This window comes from Anomaloglossus baeobatrachus, chromosome 2, assembly GCF_048569485.1.
Source record: "Anomaloglossus baeobatrachus isolate aAnoBae1 chromosome 2, aAnoBae1.hap1, whole genome shotgun sequence".
NCBI classification, from domain to species: Eukaryota; Metazoa; Chordata; class Amphibia; order Anura; family Aromobatidae; genus Anomaloglossus; species Anomaloglossus baeobatrachus.
This window is the reverse complement of record NC_134354.1, coordinates 489,415,197-489,436,665: the sequence shown is the minus strand read 5'-3', so window position 1 is coordinate 489,436,665 and position 21,469 is coordinate 489,415,197. Positions and strand designations below refer to the sequence as shown.

The 21,469-nt window shown below is 42.5% G+C and overlaps 1 protein-coding gene across 1 annotated transcript in view; it reads left to right on the top strand.

Moving 5' to 3' along the window:
- Positions 1–21,469, top strand: part of CHST10 (carbohydrate sulfotransferase 10) — a 54,612-nt gene that overhangs the window by 28,848 nt on the left and 4,295 nt on the right. The window contains exons 4-5 of the mRNA XM_075336457.1: positions 9,691–9,922; positions 15,885–15,990. Coding sequence (XP_075192572.1) covers positions 9,691–9,922; positions 15,885–15,990 — 338 coding nt within the window. The remainder of the gene's footprint in view (positions 1–9,690; positions 9,923–15,884; positions 15,991–21,469) is intronic.

Genomic DNA, 21,469 nt, shown 5'->3' with positions numbered 1-21,469 from the left:
CTTACACATAATCCCGGTGCAAGCGTTCAGCGTAGAGCCCAGGATAAATATGAGCTGCGCTATACCCCGCAATCTTTTACAGACAGAATTAACTCAGCAGTTGAAGAATTGGCTTTATTTATTTTTGTACGCTGTTCACCTTGTGGTACCGGTGATTAGGTGGCTTTATTCCCATGTTCAGTATGATTACAGTGATACCAGGTTTATATAGTTTTGTTGGTTTTTTTTGTTTTTTTTTAGGTTTGGCGACTATCACACTTAAAAACAATTTTTACAAAATAAAGGCTTTTTGAATCACAGGATTTTGAAGGCTATAGGTTTTATATTTTTCAGCATGTGAGTCATGTGAGGGCTTGTTTTGTACGGGATGAGTTGGAGTTTTTATTGGCACCATTTTTATTCATATAATTTTTTGATTGCTTTCTATTCCACTTTTTGTGAGGCAGAATCAAAAAGAAACAGCAACTCTTGAATAGTTTTTCTTTGTTTTTTTTATGCCATTCACCGTGCCGTAAAAGTGATAAGAGCTTTATTCTTCAGGTCGGTACAATTATAGCAATACCATATTTATATAGTTTTGTTGTTTTTTTTTTTTTTTGTTTCGCCACTTTTGCACCATAAAAACAATTTTATAGGAAGAAAAAAAAAGTTTTTGCATTGTGACAGCTATAACTTTTTTATTTTTTTGGCTGATGGAGCTATATGACAAGATGATGTTTTCAGCGGTACCATTTTGATTTATAAATGACTTTTTGATCGCATTTTATTCCACTTTTTTGCCAGCTGTATGTTGAAAAGACATAGTTTTTGCTACTTTTTTATTTTTTTATACTGTGTTCACTGAAGGGGTTAACTAGTGTGACCGTTTTATAGCTTCAGTTATTACAGACGCAGCAATACCAAATATGTGTACTTTTTACCAAATATGTGTACTTTTTTTTTTTTTTAAAAAAAAATAATTACTCAAATATATATTTATTGTAATTTATTAGGTTTTGTTCTTTATTTTCTGATTATTTTTTTTAAATATTTTTACTTTTTTTTTAACTTTTTTAACTTTTTCACTTAGCCCTCTTATGCGATAGCACCCCACAGTGCTCTGATCGCAGTTGCAATGTTCTGCAGTGCTCTATCACTGCAGGACATCGCAGCTGTCAGAGCTGCAGTGAGAGAATCCATGTGATCATGCTGAAGGCATGATCACACTGGCTCTCCGTAGGCTCCCAGTAGTCAGGTGACCCAGAAGTCGTCATGACAACGATCGGGCCCTCGCAATTACATCTCAGGGGTCCCGATCAGAGAGGTGAGGGAGCGCGATTCCTCTCCCAATCCCATAAGTATCGCGATTTGTATTGATCGTGGCAATTAGGGGGTTAAGCAGCAAGGAATGACGCAGGCACCATCCCTGGTTGCGGGAGCAGAGGCTCAGGTGTTGGGTAAGCCGAGTCACCGATTGTGGGAACACAGCCCCCCGTGCCCCCGCAATTTTTTGATGTACCATTACGGCCCTTGGTTGTTAAGTCACGTTAAAATAGAACGTACCGTTAAATCCTATGGTCGTAAAGGAGTTAAGGGAGCAAGTTGAGAGAATGGATTCCCATTTTTTTTTTTTTTTTAGAAAAAACATCTCCAGATTCAGTTGTAGATTTTTTTTCATAGGCATAAACCATGTGGAATCAGATCTTTCCAAGTATAATTTTGCAGGATTTGGCAATCCCACCAGATCTTTAAACGAGAATGGATGTGTTTCTCCAATGATTCCATATTAACTTTTAAATCTTTGGGTCCATCTGGCACAAGTTGTAATTCTTTATGTAGTCTGCTCCGATTATTCATGTTGAAAAAAATCATCGCCATTGTTCCATCATTTTGCCATGGTATTATTAGCTTCCATAATTGGTAGAAAAATTATAGATTATGATATATAACATGGGAGCACGAAAAAGCGTCTCCGTTGTCTGGTGCAGGCGCCTACTCTTTCAGCCATCTTCGTCCTCTTTCTGAAGCCTGTGTGCATGACGCGTCCTACGTCATACACACTCGCTGGCATTAAGGTCCTGCGCAGGCGCACTTTGATCTGCTTTGAGCAGGGCAGATCAAAGTATTGTAGTGCGTCTGCGCGGGACCGGCAAGTGTGTATGACATAGGACGCGTCATGCACACAGGCTTCAGAAAGAGGACAAAGATGGCTGAAAGAGTAGGCGCCTGCACCGGAAAACGGAGACGCCCATATGACCCAACTCCACCGCAGCAATAGTTGGGTAAGTATTATAAAGTCATTTTTACGCTCTACACAGCGGCCTGGGCTCTTAAACACAGCATGCCGTTCAGATGATATTGGATCCGGATTGGACGGCGGGGGACCCTTGACCCTTGGATTACTGTGGAGGGTGGTTCTTTATTTCAATAAAGATGGAGTCATTAATGGTGTTGTGTTTTATGTCTAATAAAAATATTTTTCTGTGTGTTGTGTTTTTTTTTTTTATCTTTACTAGAAATTCATGGTGGCCATGTCTAATATTGGCGTGACACCATGAATTTCGGGCTTCGAGCCAGCTGATAATATACAGCTAGCCCTAACCCCATCATTACCCAGCGAGCCACCCGGCATCAGGGCAGCTGGAAGAGTTGGATATAGCGCCAGAAGATGGCGCTTCTATGAAAGCGCCATTTTATGGGACGGCTGCGGACTGCAATTCGCAGCAGGGGTGCACAGAAAGCTTGGGCACTCTGCACTGCGGATTCCAATCCCCAGCTGCCTAGTTGTAACTGGCTGGACACAAAAATTGGGCGAAGCCCACGTAATTTTTTTGGGGGGCAAAAAACTCCAGCATACAGTCCTGGATGGAGGATGCTGAGCCTTGTAGTTCTGCTCCCCCTGCCTCTCCCTCCAGCATACAGTCCTGAATAGAGCATGCTGAGCCTTGTAGTTTTGCAGCTGTCTGCTCTTTTGCATACACTAGTGGAGAATGAAGAACATATTGAAGAAGGAAATGACATCAGACCTTTTTTTTTTTTTTTCCAGCAATCTTTAATGGCATTGTTCACTGATAAAAAAAACGCAGCAAAAAAAGCACCAATATGCGATAAAAACGCATGCGTTTTTGCCGCGGGTGCATTTATGTGCGTTTTTTGTGGCAAAAAACGCACAAACGCAGCATCAAAAAAACGCAGTGTGTGAACTTACCCTAACTCTTGTTACTTCTCTCGGCAATTTAGTGTTACGGCTGAGCCCTTTGCTCACACAGGGAAGAACAAGCCAGGGGAGATGCTAACCATAGGTCCCTATACAGATTAGGAGTACCCTAAACCTGAAGGTTTAGAGCAATTGGTCCAGCATCTGCAGTAGATTGAAAAAACTATTTTAATTAAAAAAATTAAATTATGCAATATCAAGGCATGGCTAACTGACGCATTTCAAGCAACAGTCAGCTCATAATCATGATAAAGATGCATATAAAATAAAACAACAAACTTGGGTGGGTCTATAATATATACATATATATATATATATATATATATATATATATATATATATATATATATATATATATATATATATATATATATATATATATATATATATATATAATATGCATACATACATACATACATACATACATACATACATACATACATACATAACCCTCTTGTGAGTAAGGGTGGGGCAGAAACCTCTCACTGAGGAAACATGCAATTGACCCTTCATGAGCATGAATTAACAAATGTTCACACAGAAACAGAAGAGACATGAAATCTGAAAAAGACGCAAAATAATAACCTAGGTCATAATATCTGTCTCTAAATGTCCAACCATAAATGAATGGACAGATAAACAAAAACTTCGATAAATATTCATGATGAAAAGCCTATTGCACAAAATAAAACAAAAACAACACCCTGTACCTACAATAGAGAATTAAATAAGAGGAAAAAGTAGTCACTGAATATATGATGCAGAAAACAATAACAATAAGAAATTGTTGCCAGACATGACGCCAGGGAAAACGTCTAAAGGTCTAAGGATACAGGTCATCTACTTGGAACAATTGTCGTGTAGTAAATCCTTTCAGATAAGATGTCATAAAAGTTAAAAAATCCTTGTGAAGACGTCAATGTCTGGCACGATGCCCGATAACAACATCTCCTGATACAGATCGGCGACTTGGAGAATAGATCCCTTCAGAAAGTGGGCAGCATGTCACCAAGGAAAAGCCTCACCTCCGAACACAAATCAGTTTGAAAGGTACTCAACATATGATAAGAAGATGTCAGTTCTATATACAGTGTAATGAAAACACAGCAAACGCAATCAATTGATATGAAATGTTCACATGCCAGGACTACCTGGGAACAACTTCTTGTTGAAAAGAGAGGCCTTCTGGATTTTTAAATTGGGCACAAGTTTTTCTACCAGTCTTAATTATAAGGCAGATTTACTGTACCTATATTAAACTTGTGGGGTAGGAGTGTTTTTTTTAGTGGGCTAATTTATATTTACAATTGCGATATTTTTGAATATACCCTTTCAAGGCTTCTCTCTCTGAAGAGAGAACTAAACGGAACCTGTCAGGTCCTGTATGCACCCAGAACCAAGAGCAGATCTGGGTGCATATTGCTAATCCCTGCCTATCAATCCCAGCCTATAGTACCATAGATAAAGGGATCTTTAGAAAAAGTATTGCTAAAGATCCTTTATGATATGCTAATGAGGCCAGGGACTTGTTGCAAGAGTGTTATTTTCCTTGGCTAGTCGTTGTACCCCTTAGAATGTAAGCACACTCCTGTGGGCGTGCCAACATGCTAATGAATGTGCATTGTTAGAGGCATGGTCGATCTCGCCTCTCTGCTGCCACCGCTGGATTTCGGCTCAGTGCGTATGATCAGAAGTCTCTGGACTTCCTGTCATGCGCACTACATGAGTTTGAAGCTGGGATGCGTATACCCGTTTCATAGTGCGCATGACTGAAAATCTGGGGACTTCTGATCATGCGCACTGAGCCTAAAACCAGCATCCGAGGTGGTGGCAGCAGTTAATAGTGAATTCATGATCAGTAAGTTTCAAAGAAAAATCTGAATCCACAAAGGCAGGTGTAAAAACAAAACCTGTTTTAGCAAGGACACCTGTAAAAAAAAATAAAAAACCTTACTCTTTAACCAGAGATAATTTCAAACTCTTGAAACCTGCGTCTTCACACTTAAAGCGAACCAATCACCAGGATTTTCCTATATAAACTAAGGCACTATCCTGCTGATTCTATACATACCTTTAGTTTTCAGATTGGATGTATAGTTTTTGAAATACAGGCAAGTAAAGTTACAGAAATATATACAGTGCCTTGCGAAAGTATTCGGCTCCCTTGAATTTTTTAACCTTTTCCCACATTTCAGGCTTCAAACATAAAGATAAAAATTTTAATGTTATGGTGAAGAATCAACAACAAGTGGGACACAATTGTGAAGTTGAACGAAATTTATTGCTTATTTTAAACTTTTTTTAAAAAATAACTGTAAAGTGGGGCGTGCCATATTATTTGTCCCCGTTAAGTTAATACTTTGTAGCGCCACCTTTTGCTGCGATTACAGCTGCAAGTCGCTTGGGGTATGTGTCTATCAGTTTTGCACATCGAGAGACTGAAATTCTTACCCATTCTTCCTTTGCAAATAGCTCGAGCTGAGTGAGGTTAGATGGAGAACGTTTGTGAACAGCAGTTTTCAGCTCTTTCCACAGATTCTCGATTGGATTCAGGTTTGGACTTTGACTTGGCCATTCTAACACCTGGATATGTTTATTTGTGAACCATTCCATTGTAGATTTTGCTTTTATGTTTGGGATCATTGTCTTGTTGGAAGACAAATCTTTGTCCCAGTCTCAGGTCTTTTGCAGACTCCAACACGTTTTCTTCAAGAATGGTCCTGTATTTGGCTCCATCCATCTTCCCATCACTTTTAACCATCTTCCCTATGCCTGCTGAAGAAAACCAGGCCCAAACCATGATGCTGCCACCACCATGTTTGACAGTGGGGATGGTGTGTTCAGGTTGATGAGCTGTGTTGCTTTTACACCAAACATATCCTTTGGCACTGTGCCCAAATAGTTTGATTTTGGTTTCATCTGAACAGAGCACCTTCTTCCACATGTTTGGTGTCTCCCAGGTGACTTGTGGCAAACTTTAAACAACACTTTTTATGGATATCTTTGAGAAATGGCTTTCTTCTTGCCACTCTACCATAACGGCCAGATTTGTGCAGTGTACGACTGATTGTTGTCCTATGGACAGACTCTCTCACCTCAGCTGTAGATCTCTGCAGTTCATCCAGAGTGATCCTGGGCCTCTTGGCTGCATCTCTGATCAGTCTTCTTGTTTGAGATGAAAGTTTGCATGGACGACCGTGTCTTGGTAGATTTACAGTGGTATGATACTCCTTCCATTTCAATATACCGTATTTTTCGCTTTATAAGACGCACCTGATTATAAGACGCACCCCCAAATTTGGTCAAGGAATAGAGAATTTTTTAATAAATGGGGTCCGTCTTATAATGCCAGTGTCCGTCTAACAAATAATATAGGGTATATGTCCCTCATAGCCCCCTCATCCTAAAATTAGCCCCCTTAATGTGGATATGGCCACCTTTTATTGAACACGTCCCCCAGTGATGCCACATTTCCCCTATGGCTGGCACACATCCTCTATGGCTGGCACACAGGCCCACTCTGGCTGGCACACAGGCCCACTCTGGCTGGCACTCGGCCCACTAATGCTGCACACGGCCCCCTGTGGCTGGCACACAGGCCCCCTATTGCTGCACACAGCCCACTGTGGCCGGCGCACGGCCCACTGTGGCCGGCGCACGGCCCACTGTGGCCGGCGCACGGCCCACTGTGGCCGGCGCACGGCCCACTGTGGCCGGCGCACGGCCCACTGTGGCCGGCGCACGGCCCACTGTGGCCGGCGCACAGGCCCACTGTGGCCGGCACACAGGCCCACTGTGGCTGGCACACAGGCCCACTGTGGCTGGCACACATCACCCTCTGTTAGATATCGCCCCCATGTTGCTGCTTTTAGTAAAATAAACTCTTTCCTTACCTTCTGCAGCACTGTCCTGTCTCGTGTCTCCCTCCTCGAGGTTGAGCTCCTCCTGTCTCCTGCACTTCCTACTTCCTGGTTCTAGTGCCGGTCATGTGATGGGGACAGCAGAGAGATATCTCTGCGTGCCTGATCACAGCGGCAGGAGGGAGACAGGCAGACACGAAGGATGAGGTGAGTAAAGAGTTTATTATTTTACTATGGGCAGCAGCATGGGGGCCATATCTAACACACAGAGAGGGGCATGTGCGATCAAAGGTAAGCACAGGCAGATATAATATGTGTAGCTCTCCCAGCCCATCAGCGAGATGCAGTTTCAGCACCACGCTGATGGACAGCGGCTGTGTATATTATATGAGCGGGAGCAGGAGATCAAACGCTGCCGCCCACAGCTTCAACCTGCCCCCACCAGCTCCCCCAGCAGCCCCCAGCACCGCTCCAGAGCGGCCTGCACTTCCACTGGTCTGCGCGCGTGTGTGTGTGTGTCTGTGTATATATATATATATATATATATATATATATATATATATATATATATATATATATATATATATATAATATACCCCCCCCTCCCGTATATTCGGATTATAAGACGCACCCCCTACTTTCCCCCAAAATTTGGGGGAACAAGAGTGAATAAAAGCGAAAAATACGGTAATCGTTGCACAGTGCTCTTTGGGATGTTTAAAGTTTTGGAAATCTTTTTGTAACCAAATCTGACTTTAAACGTCTCCACAACAGTATCACGTGCCTGCCTGTTGTGTTCCTTGGTCTTCATGATGCTATTTGCGCTTTAAACAGAACACTGAGACTATCACAGAGCAGTTGCATTTATACGGAGACTTCATCACACATATGTGGCTTGACTTATATTTATCATCATCAGTCATTTAGGACAACATTGGATCATTCAGAGATCCTCAATGAACTTCTGGAGTGAGTTTGCTGCACTGAAAGTAAAGAGGACGAATAATATTGCACGCCCCACTTTTCAATTATCTATTTTTTAAAAAAGTTTAAAATAAGCAATAAATTTCGTTCAACTTCACAATTGTGTCCCACTTGTTGTTGATTCTTCACCATAACATTAAAATTTTTATCTTCATGTTTGAAGCCTGAAATGTGGGAAAAGGTTGACTATTTCAAGGGAACCGAATACTTTCGCAAGGCAATGTAGCTTTTTGATTGGCAGCAGCTGCCGAATAGCTAATATGTGGGTCGGGTTTTGCTATCGATTCCTGTCCTCTGGAGATGATAGCCTGCCCAAGTGCTTGAAAATAATGGTGGCCATACAAAATATGGCTACAATTTGGCCATTTTCACTTAGTGGTGTACTCACTTTTGTCATCAGGGATTTTGAAATTAATATCGTGTTTTTCCAAAAATAAGACCTCCCCCAAAGATAAGCCCTAGCAGGGATTTTCAGCATTTTCAGAGCAAGGATTAAATATAAGCCCTCCCTCGAAAATAAGCCCTAGTTGCAGTTCAATAATGAAGTGTCCGTGCAGCTAAAAAAGTTACAGATACTGCAGGACACTTCATTATAGACAGTGGACACCCTCCCATACTCCCCAGACGCCGAGCAGGAGGCCCTGCAGTGGATCGCAAACCTGCACACACTTGGGCAGGCGTTCACTAGAGTTTCACAGGAGCCACTGGGATCCTCTTCCACTCCTCCATGACGACATCACAGACCTGGTCGGTGTTAGAGACTTTGCTCTCCTTCACCATCCATTTGAGAATGCCCAACAGAAGCTTAATAGGGTTTAGGTCTGGACACTTGCTTGGCCAGTCCTGCACCTTTTACTCTCAGCTTCTTTAGCAAGAAAGTGGTTGTCTTTGTGGTGTGTTTGGGCTCATTATCATGTTGGAATACTGCCCTTGGCCCAGTTTCCGAATGGAGTGGGTTATACTCTGCTTCAGTATGTCACAATATATGTTGTCATTCAAGGTTCCCTCAGTGAACTGAAGCACCCCACAGCTGGCAGCACTCATGCAGCCCCAAATCATGACAGTCCCATCACCATGCTTGATTGTAGGTAAGACCCACTTGTTTTTGTACTCCTAACCTGGTTGCCACCACACACGCTTGACACCATCCAAACCAAATAAATGTATCTATGTTTCCATATGATATGATTCCAGTGATCTATATCCTTAGCTTGTCTTCAACAAACTGTTGGCTTTCTTGTGCATCATGTTTAGAAGAGGCTTCCTTCTGGGACAACAGCCATGCAGACTAATTTGATGCAATGGCCACAAAAAAGGTTGACACTTTGGGCACAATCTGACCATTTTCACTTAGGGGTATACTCACTCTTGTTGCAGGCTGGTTAGATATTAATGGCTGCGTGTTGAGTTAGAGGGCACACCAAATTTACACGGTTATACAAGTTGTACTCTACTTTACAATGTGTGAAAGTTTCATAACTTCAGTGTTGTCCCAGGAAAAGATAAAATGTTTACAAAGATGTTAGAGGTGTACTCATTTTTGTGATATACTGTATGTCTCATATAAAATAACATTGATAAGTTTGAAATCTGAATGTGTAAGTAGCCCCGAAATGGTAATTTTTTGAGATGTGTATTTATTTTTTTCAGCCGACAGTGGAAACATTGAAAAATATTACCCTCATCGATCTCATCCACAAGGAACGACTGGAACTACTCAGAAGTGTATGCAGAAATGAATTACTCAGGAACCTCTCACATTCCTTTGTTTCCAAGTTTGTGTTGGATCGAATATTTGTCTCTGACAAGCACAAAATCTTGTTTTGTCAGACCCCTAAAGTCGGAAATACCCAGTGGAAAAAGGTTCTCATTGTTTTAAATGGTAAGTTTAACACAATTTAAATTTAGTTATTTTTTTTTCAATATTCCTCTAATACCAGTATATTCAATTATTATCACCACTGCATAAAGTTTACAGCAGTAAAAATGGTATCAATTGTATGCTGATTACCTCTCTAGATTATCAATCGTCAATGCCTTCGAGGTGAAAAAAATTGCAGCTGAGAAGAACCAGTGCAATTTATCACAACTACTGTAAGGCTAGGTTCACATTTCCGCTATTTTGCATCAGTCACATGCGTTGCTTGACGCTTGTGACTGATGCGTTGTGCAACGGATGAGAGAGCGATCAGCTGATCGTTCACAATAGCCGGCCGCCGGCTTTTGAGAGCGAACAGATGATCTCCCGGCGGCCAGCTAATGAGAGCGATCAGAAGCCGGCCTCCGGGTGATCAGCTGATCGCTCACAGAAGCTGGCTGCCGGGCGATCAGCTGATCGTTTCGCCAACAAGAGAGAGCATGCGCAGAGGGATCAAAACGATTCCGCTGCTCAAAAAATGCTACATGCTGCGTTCCTGCCGCCCGACAGTCAGTCGTTCCACGACTGATCAGTCGGGCGGAGGATGCAGAGTTATCAGTCACAATCCGCCGCTCATACAAGTATATGGGAACAACGGAATCCGCCTAACGGATTCCGTTGTTTACCAGAGCCGCAGATTGTGACTGATACAAATTGACGGAAATGTGAACCTAGCCTAAGGCAAATTGGAGCAACTACCCGTAGCAACTAAATTACAACTTTCATTTTCCACTTCTCACTTCCGTTAGTTTGCTAAACCTTTACTTCCCCATACTATGGACTGTAGACTAATCTGTATACTATTTAATACTACCATAATGTTGATCTATGTTTTCCTATAAGCTGAAAGGCTGTGTAATATGGCATGCATTGAGTGCAGCATAATGGTATCACTTAGTTTACTGGTTCCAGCAGTTGTGGCACAATCTGAGTTCTTAGATGTAGTATGAAGTAGAGCTGAAAAAGCTAACCCCACCTACATCAGGCTCCTTTATGTACATAGTCTATTGACAGTGAGTTGCTTATCAGAGGAGGGGGTGCGGTTGGACTAGCACTTATGGGCCGGTGTAGCTGATGTAGTCCAAGCAATCATAAGCTCCTGGTGCTAAAACGATAATTACAAGTAAAGAGCACACAGCTTGATAAGTGACACATCGCTGAAATTTGGGCTTTCACTCCTATTTCATGCTTTCTCAGGTCACATAGCAAAAATCTTCTGACAGATTACCTTTTAAATGGAATCTGGCAACAAGAACCCTCCCCCCTCCCCACCCTTCCCTCACATATATAGGCATGTAGGTCTTTGAAAGCTAAATCCATCAACACCTTTATATCCTCTATTTTTTTTTTTGCTGCTTTCTAGAAAAATCAGCATTTTAACTTTCATGCAAGTGAGGCGTTAAGTGCTTTGGGCATGCCTTCCAAGGGTGTTTCCCAATCCAGTACCAGTTTCTTTAACTTGATTGATGACCCACTGTCTGATTTCCTTGTTTGGCGCCTGATGTCTGACAGATGATGAGGTATCAATCAAGCTAGAGAGGCAAGTGTTGGGCAGTGAAACAATTTAAGGAGGCAGAGGTTCTGGAAGTGCTTTCATGACCCGAGTAGTTAAGACCTCAATTTCGTACGAATTAAAACAATGCAGCAACACATAACATATATAAAAATTGTTATTTATCATTATAGCGCCATTTATTTCATGGTGCTTTGTATGTGAAAAGGGTATACATAATAGAGACAATTTCAATAATCATGAGCATTACAAGGCACAGACAGGTACAGGAGGAGAGATGACCCTGCCCATGAGGGCTCACAGTCTACAGGGGATGGGTGAGGATACAGTAGGCAAAGGTAGAGCTGGTCATGCAGCGCTATAGTGGACTGAGGGTTACTGCAAATTGAAGGCTTGTTGGAAGAGGTGGAGCTTCAGGTTCATTCTGAAGATTTCCATGGTAAAGAGATTATGATGTGTTGGGACAGAGAGTTCCAGATTATGGGAGATACATGGGAGAAATCTTGTATGTGGTTGAGGGAGAGGCGATAAGAGGGGAGTAGAGAAGGATACCTTGTAAGGATCAGAGGTTGCATGTAAGTAAGTACTGGAAGACTAGGTCACAGACTGAGAAGCGCAGGGACCCTAGCACTAAACCTTAAGAAAGTGCAGGTGGAGAGGTAGTGTCAGAGGGGGTGAGCCGGGTTTCAGTGATACTGAGGAAGGAAAGTTTTAGTGATGAATAGGTTATAGATATAGTAAAATTTATTGCAGACAGAGCTAGCATTCCATAGAACGTCTGTTAGCGGAAGTGGGGGCTATGTGAATGGGTATCAAGTTACTAAGGTTGCAAGAATTTGGGATAGATCTGGGATGGTGATTAGAAATTACTGTGGGGATATGGTGTGGAGGACCAAGTATTGGGGAGCTATCAAAAGCAATGAGGAGAAGCAGAGAGAGTGTTACAAGGTGGGAGCAGGAGAGGCCATGAGATGGCTGTTCGTGTCTGGAGACAGGATTTTATGGTGACGAACAGTTCTGAGAAGGAAGTAAGATGGGCGGGGAGGATGGAGGGAGCGATGACCAGTTCCTTACTAGGTGTAGAGATTAGGCTGGTTTCACACATCCGCTTTTTGCCATCAGGCACAATCCGGTTTGTGCCTGATGCAACGGATCTGTCGCAGATTGTGTAAAAACTGATGCGACGGATCTGGTTAAAAAAAACGGATCCGTTTTTTTTTGGGTTTTTTTTTTTCTTTGTCATGCCAAAGAGAGAGAGAAAGAGGGACCCCATCATCACTGCACACACCGGCACTACCGTGCCCATCATCACTGCACACACCGGCACTACCGCCCCCATCATCACCATACACACCGGCACTACCGCCCCCATCATAAACGCACACACGCAGGCACTACCGCCCCCATCATCACTGCACACACACCGGCACTACCTGAGAGACGTCACCGCTGACAGCGCAACTCACTTCAGTTGCTCCATGTAGCTGACAGAGAGCGGTCATGGTCTGTGGCCGCTCTGTCAGCTTCCGATGTAGCAGAGCTGAAAGCATTGTGGGACCTTGTGTGGATTACGTCAGACCTGGAGGGGTATTTGGGGATTTTAATAAAGTGGTGAAAGAGGGTGTTTTTTTTGTCTTTTATTTTAAATAAAGGATTTTTTGGTGTTTGTGATTATTTACTTTCACTACAGATTAATCATGGAAGGTGTCTCATAGACGCCTGCCATGATTTACCCATGACTTAGTGGCAACTATGGGCTGCCAGTAACTCCTTATTACCCCGACTGCCATCGCACCAGGGCAATTCGGGATGAGCCGGGTAGAGTCCCGGGACTGTTGCATCTAATGGATGTGGCAATTCCGGGCGGCTGCTGGCTGCTATTTTTAGACTGGGGGGCTCCCCATAACGTGGGGCTCCCCATCCTGGAATACCAGCCTTCAGCCGTGTGGCTTTACTTTGGCTGGTATCAAAATTGAGGGGGACCGCACGACTTTTTTTTTTTTTTTTTTTTTTTTTTTTAATTTATTGTACTGCACGATATAGACCCGCCCACTGGCGGCTGTAATTGGTTGCAGTGAGACAGCTGTCACTCAGCCTGGGGGCGTGTATGACTGCAACCAATCATAGGCGCCGGTGGGTGGGGGAAGCAGTGAATACGAGATGGAATAATGATTGGCCGTCATTTTCAAAAGAGGAGAAGCCGCCAGAGCAGTGTGACAGCCGTGCAGCGCCGTGCCGGTGATCGGTGAGTATGTGAGAGGGGGAGACCGACCGACAGAGAGAGAGAGAGAGAGACCGACATCAACAGAGAGGGAGAGAGACCGACAGACAGAGAGAGAGAGAGAGAGGCCAGAAATGAATTCACATCTCATCTGAGCATGCTCAGATTAAAAAAAAAAACGGATCTATCACTGGAATGCGTTTTTTGCCGGATGACAACGGATGCGGCACCCATAGACTTCCATTATACAGCATGTCGGACGCCGCATGCAACGCAAGGCCAATCGGCACAATCCGGCGCTAATACAAGTCTATGGGGAATAAAACGGATCTGACGCCAGATCTGTTTTATCCGCAATTCGCCGGATTGTGTCTGACGGCGAAAAACGGATGTGTGAAAGCAGCCTTAGCGGAGTTCTTATAAAGGGAAGTATTCTAGATGTGAAAGTGAAAAGAAACACAAACATTGTTTACAATGATTACGGATCAAGTGGCATTACAGTGCACTTCTAGATACAAGCTGACTACGTCTGAGGAGATATCAATGGATTTAATTGTTAAAGCTATATATATATATATATATATAATATATGGTTTAGCTGGGCTGATTTCAAGGACACATTCTATTTTTAATGCAGAAATTTCAATCTGGAAATGTTTTAGATAAATTATCAAATAAAATAATGCACTTTTTAAAGGGAACCTGTCATCAGAAATTTAGCTATCCACCTAAAAGTTTCCCCCTCTGCAGCTCCTGGGCTGCATTCTAGCAAGGTTCCTGTAGTTTTTCTTGCCCCTTTTAGCCCAAAATAAACACTTTATAAAGTAGTACCTGCTCGTATGTAAATTTTCTCATTTTTCCATGTGGGCGGTCTGTCTGGTGTCTGTGCCTGTCCTCCTACCGATTTACGCCCCCCCAGAACGCAGAATTTCAAACCTCAAGACGCCGCCCCTGGGCGCCTGAGGTCCTGCGCATGCGCTCTGCTACCGTAGCGGGACAGTGCACAGCGTGCACGTGTGACCGCTGGTGATGGTATGCGCAGGCACGATGTTATGGGCGGCGCTGTGAGTGTCCTCAGCAAGTGCCGCCCATAACCTCGTGACCGCACTTTCCTCTCTTCCTCCATCGTTCTGCGCCAGCGCTCGCTGGCGCGGTGACCCGACGTCACCTCCTCCCATCTATTTCCTGCTGCAGGGCAAGATGGGAGGAGGTGACGTCGGGTCACCGCGCCAGCGAGCGCTGGCGCAGAACGATGGAGGAAGAGAGGAAAGTGCGGTCACGAGGTTATGGGCGGCACTTGCTGAGGACACTCACAGCGCCGCCCATAACATCGTGCCTGCGCATACCGTCACCAGCGGTCACACGTGCACGCTGTGCACTGTCCCGCTACGGTAGCAGAGCGCATGCGCAGGACCTCAGGCGCCCAGGGGCGGCGTCTTGAGGTTTGAAATTCTGCGTTCTGGGGGGGGCGTAAATCGGTAGGAGGACAGGCACAGACACCAGACAGACCGCCCACATGGAAAAATGAGAAAATTTACATACGAGCAGGTACTACTTTATAAAGTGTTTATTTTGGGCTAAAAGGGGCAAGAAAAACTACAGGAACCTTGCTAGAATGCAGCCCAGGAGCTGCAGAGGGGGAAACTTTTAGGTGGATAGCTAAATTTCTGATGACAGGTTCCCTTTAAGTCTAGCCATTACCTAGAAATAGTCTGAAAAATTATATACAGTCATGGCCAAAAGTGTACTTTGTCCCAGAAAATTATTGCAATTACACATTTTGTTATACACATGTTCATTTCCTTTGCGTGTTTTGGAACAACACAAATGAATTGAAAAAAGGCAAATTGAACATAATATACAGAGCTACCACGGTTTTCGTTGATAATTTGTCTGAATACATTCAGGGAATTCCAAAACCAATGAAAACCGAGGTAATTATTTCCATTGGAATCAATGTAAATCCAATTAATTTGTTTAAGACACTCCAAAATACATACCAAAATCACATTTTATAGAGATTAAAGATAGTGTTTAATAGTAAAAACAATAAGAAATGAATATAAAATGAATATGACATACTTTGTATTATCTGGAACAATTTCAAGGGTGCCAACACTTTCGTCTATGACTGTATACTGTAGATCTCTTGTAAAAATTGTTGTCAAATAAGTTTTTTCATTTTATTGCAGGGGCGTTTTCATCGATTGAGGATATCCCAGAAAATGTAGTTCATGACCATGAAAAGAATGGTCTTCCTAGGCTATCCTCCTATAGTAAGGCAGATGTACAGGAGAGGTATGGCTACTGCATAGGTGTTTACAGCCGTGTCCACAATGCAAAAATGTTTTTAAAAAAAAGTTGTTGCTTTTTTAACTTTTAAGCAATTGCATAAAAAAAATTCCTCAATACACCAATTATAATTGCATTCCATATCAACAGAGAATTACTTGGGCTAAGTGCACACAGAGTTTGTAGCCACTGTTGACTGCATACACTCATTAGTTATTTGCCCCTGCCCCCCCCCTACACCCCACGGTCTGTGCATACAACATCTGACCAAGGGATGAAGCAAATGAGTATACTAACTGACAACATGCAATCACAGCTGTCTTTTTCTTTGAGGTAGAAGATTGTTTAAAAACAGACAGGGAAATGTTTTACCTCACAAAAAGAATATTTTGTGATCCCATACTGTACTGCCTGTTTACTTTTTTGCATCCTCCCCTGCCCAGGAGATATAGTATGATCAGATCATGTTCTTGGACAGTCAGACACAACCATTACACAGTACACAGCAGGGACACATACCCTTGCCTTGAAAAAGTATTCAGCCCCCTTGAATGTTTCAACCTTTTCCCACATTTCAGGCTTCAAACACTCGTGAAGATAAAAATGTTAATGTTATGGTGAAGGATCAACAAGTGGGACACAATTGTGAAGTTCAATGAAATTTATTGCTTATTTTAAACTTAAAATTGGGGCGTGCAAAATTATTCGTCCCCTTTAAGTTAATACTTTATAACGCCACCTTTTGCTGTGATTACAGCTGCAAGTCGCTTGGGGTATGTCTCTATCAGTTTTGCACTTCGAGAAACTGAAATTCTTGCCCATTCTTTTTCTGCAAACTCAAGCTGAGTGAGGTTGGATGGAGAGCGTTTGTGAACAGCAGTTTTCAGCTCTTTCCACAGATTCTCGATTGGATTCAGGTCTGCACTTTGACTTGGCCATTCTAACACCTGGATACGTTTGTTTGTGAACCATTCCATTGAAGATTTTGCTTTATGTTTGGGATCATTGTCTTGTTGGAAGACAAATCTCCGTCCTAGTCTCAGGTCTTTTGCAGACTTCAACAGGTTTTCTTTACGAATGGTCCTGTATTTGGCTCCATCCATCTTCCCAACAATTTTAACCATCTTCCCTGTCCCTGCTGAAGAAAAGCAGGCCCAAACCTTGATGCTGCCACCACCATGTTTGACAGTGGGGATGGTGTGTTCAGGGTGATGATCTGTGTTGCTTTTACGCCAAACATATCGTTTGGCATTGTGCCCAAATAGTTTTGATTTTGGTTTCATCTGACCAGAGCACCTTCTTCCACATGTTTGGTGTGTCTCCCAGGCGGCTTGTGGCAAACTTTAAACAACACTTTTTATGGATATCTTTGAGAAATGGCTTTCTCCTTACCACTCTTCCATAAAGGCCAGATTTGTGCAGTGTACGACTGATTGTTGTCCCATGGACTCTCCCACCTCAGCTGTAGATCTCTGCAGAACACAACAGTCCACAACAGTATCATGGACCTGCCTGGTGTGTTCCTTGGTCTTCATGATGCTCTCTGCGCTTTAAACAGAACACTGAGACTATCACAGAACAGGTGCATTTATACGGCATCTAGATTACACACAGGTGTCTTATATGTATCATCATCAGTCATTTAGGACAACATTGGATCATTCAGAGATCCTCAATGAACTTCTGGAGTGAGTTTGCTGCACTGGAAATAAAGGGGACGAATAATATTGCACGTCCCACTTTTCAGTTATTTATTTTTTAAAAATTTTTAAAATAAGCAATACATTTCTTTCAACTTCACAATTGTATCCCACTTGTTGATTTTTCACCATAACGTTAAAATTTTTATGTTTATGATTGAAGCCTGAAATGTGGGAAAAGGTTGAAAAATTCAAGGGAGCCAAATACCTTCGCAAGGCACTGTATATAAGATTATCTCAGCATAGGAACATTTTTAATACATCCAATTGCGGAAATTATTATTCCAAGATCTGTTGATTAAAATTAACTTTGTTTGTAGTAAAAGCCCTTTAACTTCCTCAATATGTTGGATTTGCTTTTGGTGAACGTACAGGCCTAATATATCCAGGATCTGTCTTGATTCTCATACTTTATAATATGCCATTAACTCTTATTTGGTGGGGCGTTCTTCTTCAGCATTTTTCCTGAAGCTTTCTTCCCCTCATTTCCCAGCATTCATTGCTCCTGCTATTATTCAGTGCCTTGCCTTTTCTGACCAGAAAGTCTGACTCCCTGTAATATCTGTGTGTAGTTTGATAGACTGACATTAGAGGATGACACTTTGGGGCGATTCTTCAGGCTGAAAAATGTTTTGTGTCCTTAGTGATTTGTTGCATTAAGCACTTTTAATAAAAAGTAGGGATGAGCGAACCCGAATGGTAACGTTCGGGGCTCGTACCGGACACCTGGAGTCCGGGGCTGAAACTCGAACACTGACTTTTCACGGAGGTCCGTGTCAGTGTCCAAGTCCGGAGTTTGGGTGCTGTTTGTGCTAATAAAGACGGTTGAAAGGCTGCAGCACAGCAAGCTTTTCGGCATGGGAAACTGCCTGTACATGCTGTTAACAAATTAGACTAAAAAAAATTGAAAAATTAAAATGACGTGGGGTCCCCCCTAATTTTGACAACCAGCGCAGGTAAAGCAGACAACTGCAGGCTGCAGCCCTCAGCTGTCTGATTTACTTTAGCTAGTTATCACAAATAGAGGGGATCCCACTCCATTTTTTTTAAAGTATTTAAAAAAAACATTGTGGGGTCCCTTTTTAATTTTTGATAACCAGCCAGTGTAAAGCAAACATCTAAGGGCTGATATTATTTGGCTCTTCCCAACCTAAAAATAGCAGCACACAGCCACTTAAGAGGTGTCACATCCATTAGATGCACCAGTTCTGGCGCTTTGCCTGACTCTTGCCAATTGTACTGGTGCAGTGACATTTCTAACCCGGTATTGTACAGTTTGAAAGAAAAAAAAAAAAACAGGAAAAAAATAATTCATATGAATAAAGACACACACACACACACACACACACACACACACTATCCCTCATTCGTTCATTAATTTATTCATTTAAAAAATCCTCAAAGTTCCAACATAATCCAATGTAGTTATAACCCACAACCCCCATCAAATCTTGTGGAATCTCGTTCTGTGAATGACCCTCCATAGGTCACTTACGGTCAGCAGCAGGCACGTAATTTCTCAAACTCGTGAAAAATTCAGTGTCTGCCACTGACCTGCAGTGACCTATGGAGCCTCCTTCTCAGACCGAGGCTCCATAGGAGTCGATGGGCATCATGGGACATTACACTATTGGATTACATCAAAATTTTGAGTATTTATTTTTAATTAATAAATTGGTGAATGATGGGATGTGGGGGGGAGTCTTTTTCTCCACCATTCCATTTTGTTGCGACTTCAAGGATTTTTTTAAATTAATAAATTAGTGAACGATGGCGTGTGAGGGAGTCTTTAGTCAATTAAACTATTTTTTTCCTACTTGTGTGTTATTTTTCTTTTTCTTTCTTTTACTGTACACTTACCAGGTTAGTAATGGGGGGTGTCTCATAAATGCCTGTCCATTACTAACCCCTGGGCTTGATGCCAGCTGCTAATTCACAGCTTCCATAAACCCCAAAAGTATTATCCCAATTTCTACTACATCAGGGCAATCGGAAACAGTCGGAAAAAGCCCTAGAATTGGTACATCTAATGGATGCGCCACTTCAAGGGCGGCTGAAAGCTGCTATTTTTAGGCTGGGAAGGACCAAAAACCATGGGCCTTCCAAGCTTGGTAATACCAGCCCCAAGCTGTCTGCTTTACCTTGGCTGGTTATCAAAAATATGGGGTACCCCATGTCATTTTTTAAAATTATTTATATAAATAATTTAATTTAAATTAAAAAAAAATAAAGGTATGGGGTCCCTTTTTTTTTTTTTTTTTATAACCAGCCAAGTTAAAGCATACATCTGAGGGCTGCAGCCCACAGCTGTCTACTTTACCTGTGCTAGTTATCAAAAATAAGCGGAAGCCCACATCAATTTACTTCCTATCCACATTTGTTTACGTGGCAATTATCCTTCTCTTACTCCCATTTTGCTTCCATTTGCAGTCCCCTAGCCATAACTATGGCCATTTTACAGCACCGAAATGCAGGTCTCCATTGATTTATTTGTGTTTGTGGGTCCCGAACAGAACTTTTAACTAAAGTCCGGCCGAATACAAACTTCCATGGGTCCGCTCATTCCTAGTGATAAGTTTACTATTCATGTAGTCAACACATTTTTCCAGCAGGAGCGATATTTGTCAACTTCATACCTGTTATATGTTTGGGAGACAAAATTGGGATAGCAGAGTTACAAATCTGTCACACATTGGCAATGGCTGTAAAAGTATTTGTCCTACCCCAAAGATGTATTTACCTATCTATGATTTATAAATAAACCGTGCACATATCGTCCACATTGTGTCATACAGTGCTTAGTTAACAAGTGTTATTATACTTTTCCAAATATGTAGTACATACAGTGATTTTTATGGTGCTTTCTGTATTCTGACCTATATAACTACAAGCTCAGACAAAGTGGTCCCTATAAGAGCAGGTTTATTCAACTAGGGAGATGCTATAAGTAATCAAACATGCCCGGGCATAATTTGATGCAATGCAAAATCTCCAACAAGACCTACAATTATGGCAGGTCTTTAAAGGGAGCCTGTCATGTCGGCTAAGACTATTAATCTGCAGATATAGGGTTAGTATGCTGCTCATAGCTTTGGAAAGGTGTCCCGCTGCCATAATGAAAGCACAGCTCCTTGGAGAAAATTAACATTATTCCTCCCGGTCGTTGCTAGCTTTTGGTCATACAGGCATGCCATTCAGTTTGCATAGCATGGCAGCTGTAATACGACAGCACTTTGACTGGCAGCCAGCTCTGCAGTGCATCAGTGCAGAGCGAGCTGTCAGTCAGTGTCAGGGAGTACTTTCAGCTGTCGCTCAGTTTGTACTGAGCTGTGACTATGGCACTGCATGACTGAAAGCTGGCGGCTGCCAGGAGGAATAAAATCCATTTCAGTCCATTTAGTAACCTGCAGATTAACCTTATATCTGCAGATAAACAGAGTTATCCAACATGACAGGTTCTTGCTAATTATATTGGTCTTCCAATATGTGCCACCAGGACCTTTTGGCCACCCAAGGTTCTAGTGTCCCAGTGTGACTGCAACCCATGCACACACTATGGTTACTCCCCTGCCAACATGCCTTATCAGTCATTGGAGAAAGGGAAGAGCCAGAAATGCCAGATTCTCCTGCATTCTGTAATGAGAATGATGTTGCCCTCTGCTGGTAGCAGCCGGTAACACTAACAATGTCGCAGCAACACAAGGAGCTCCTGACTGTCGGGGCCTCTCTTGCTCAGTTATGTCCTCTTCTGCTTCCATTTCAGCTCTGATCACTGTGGCATTAAG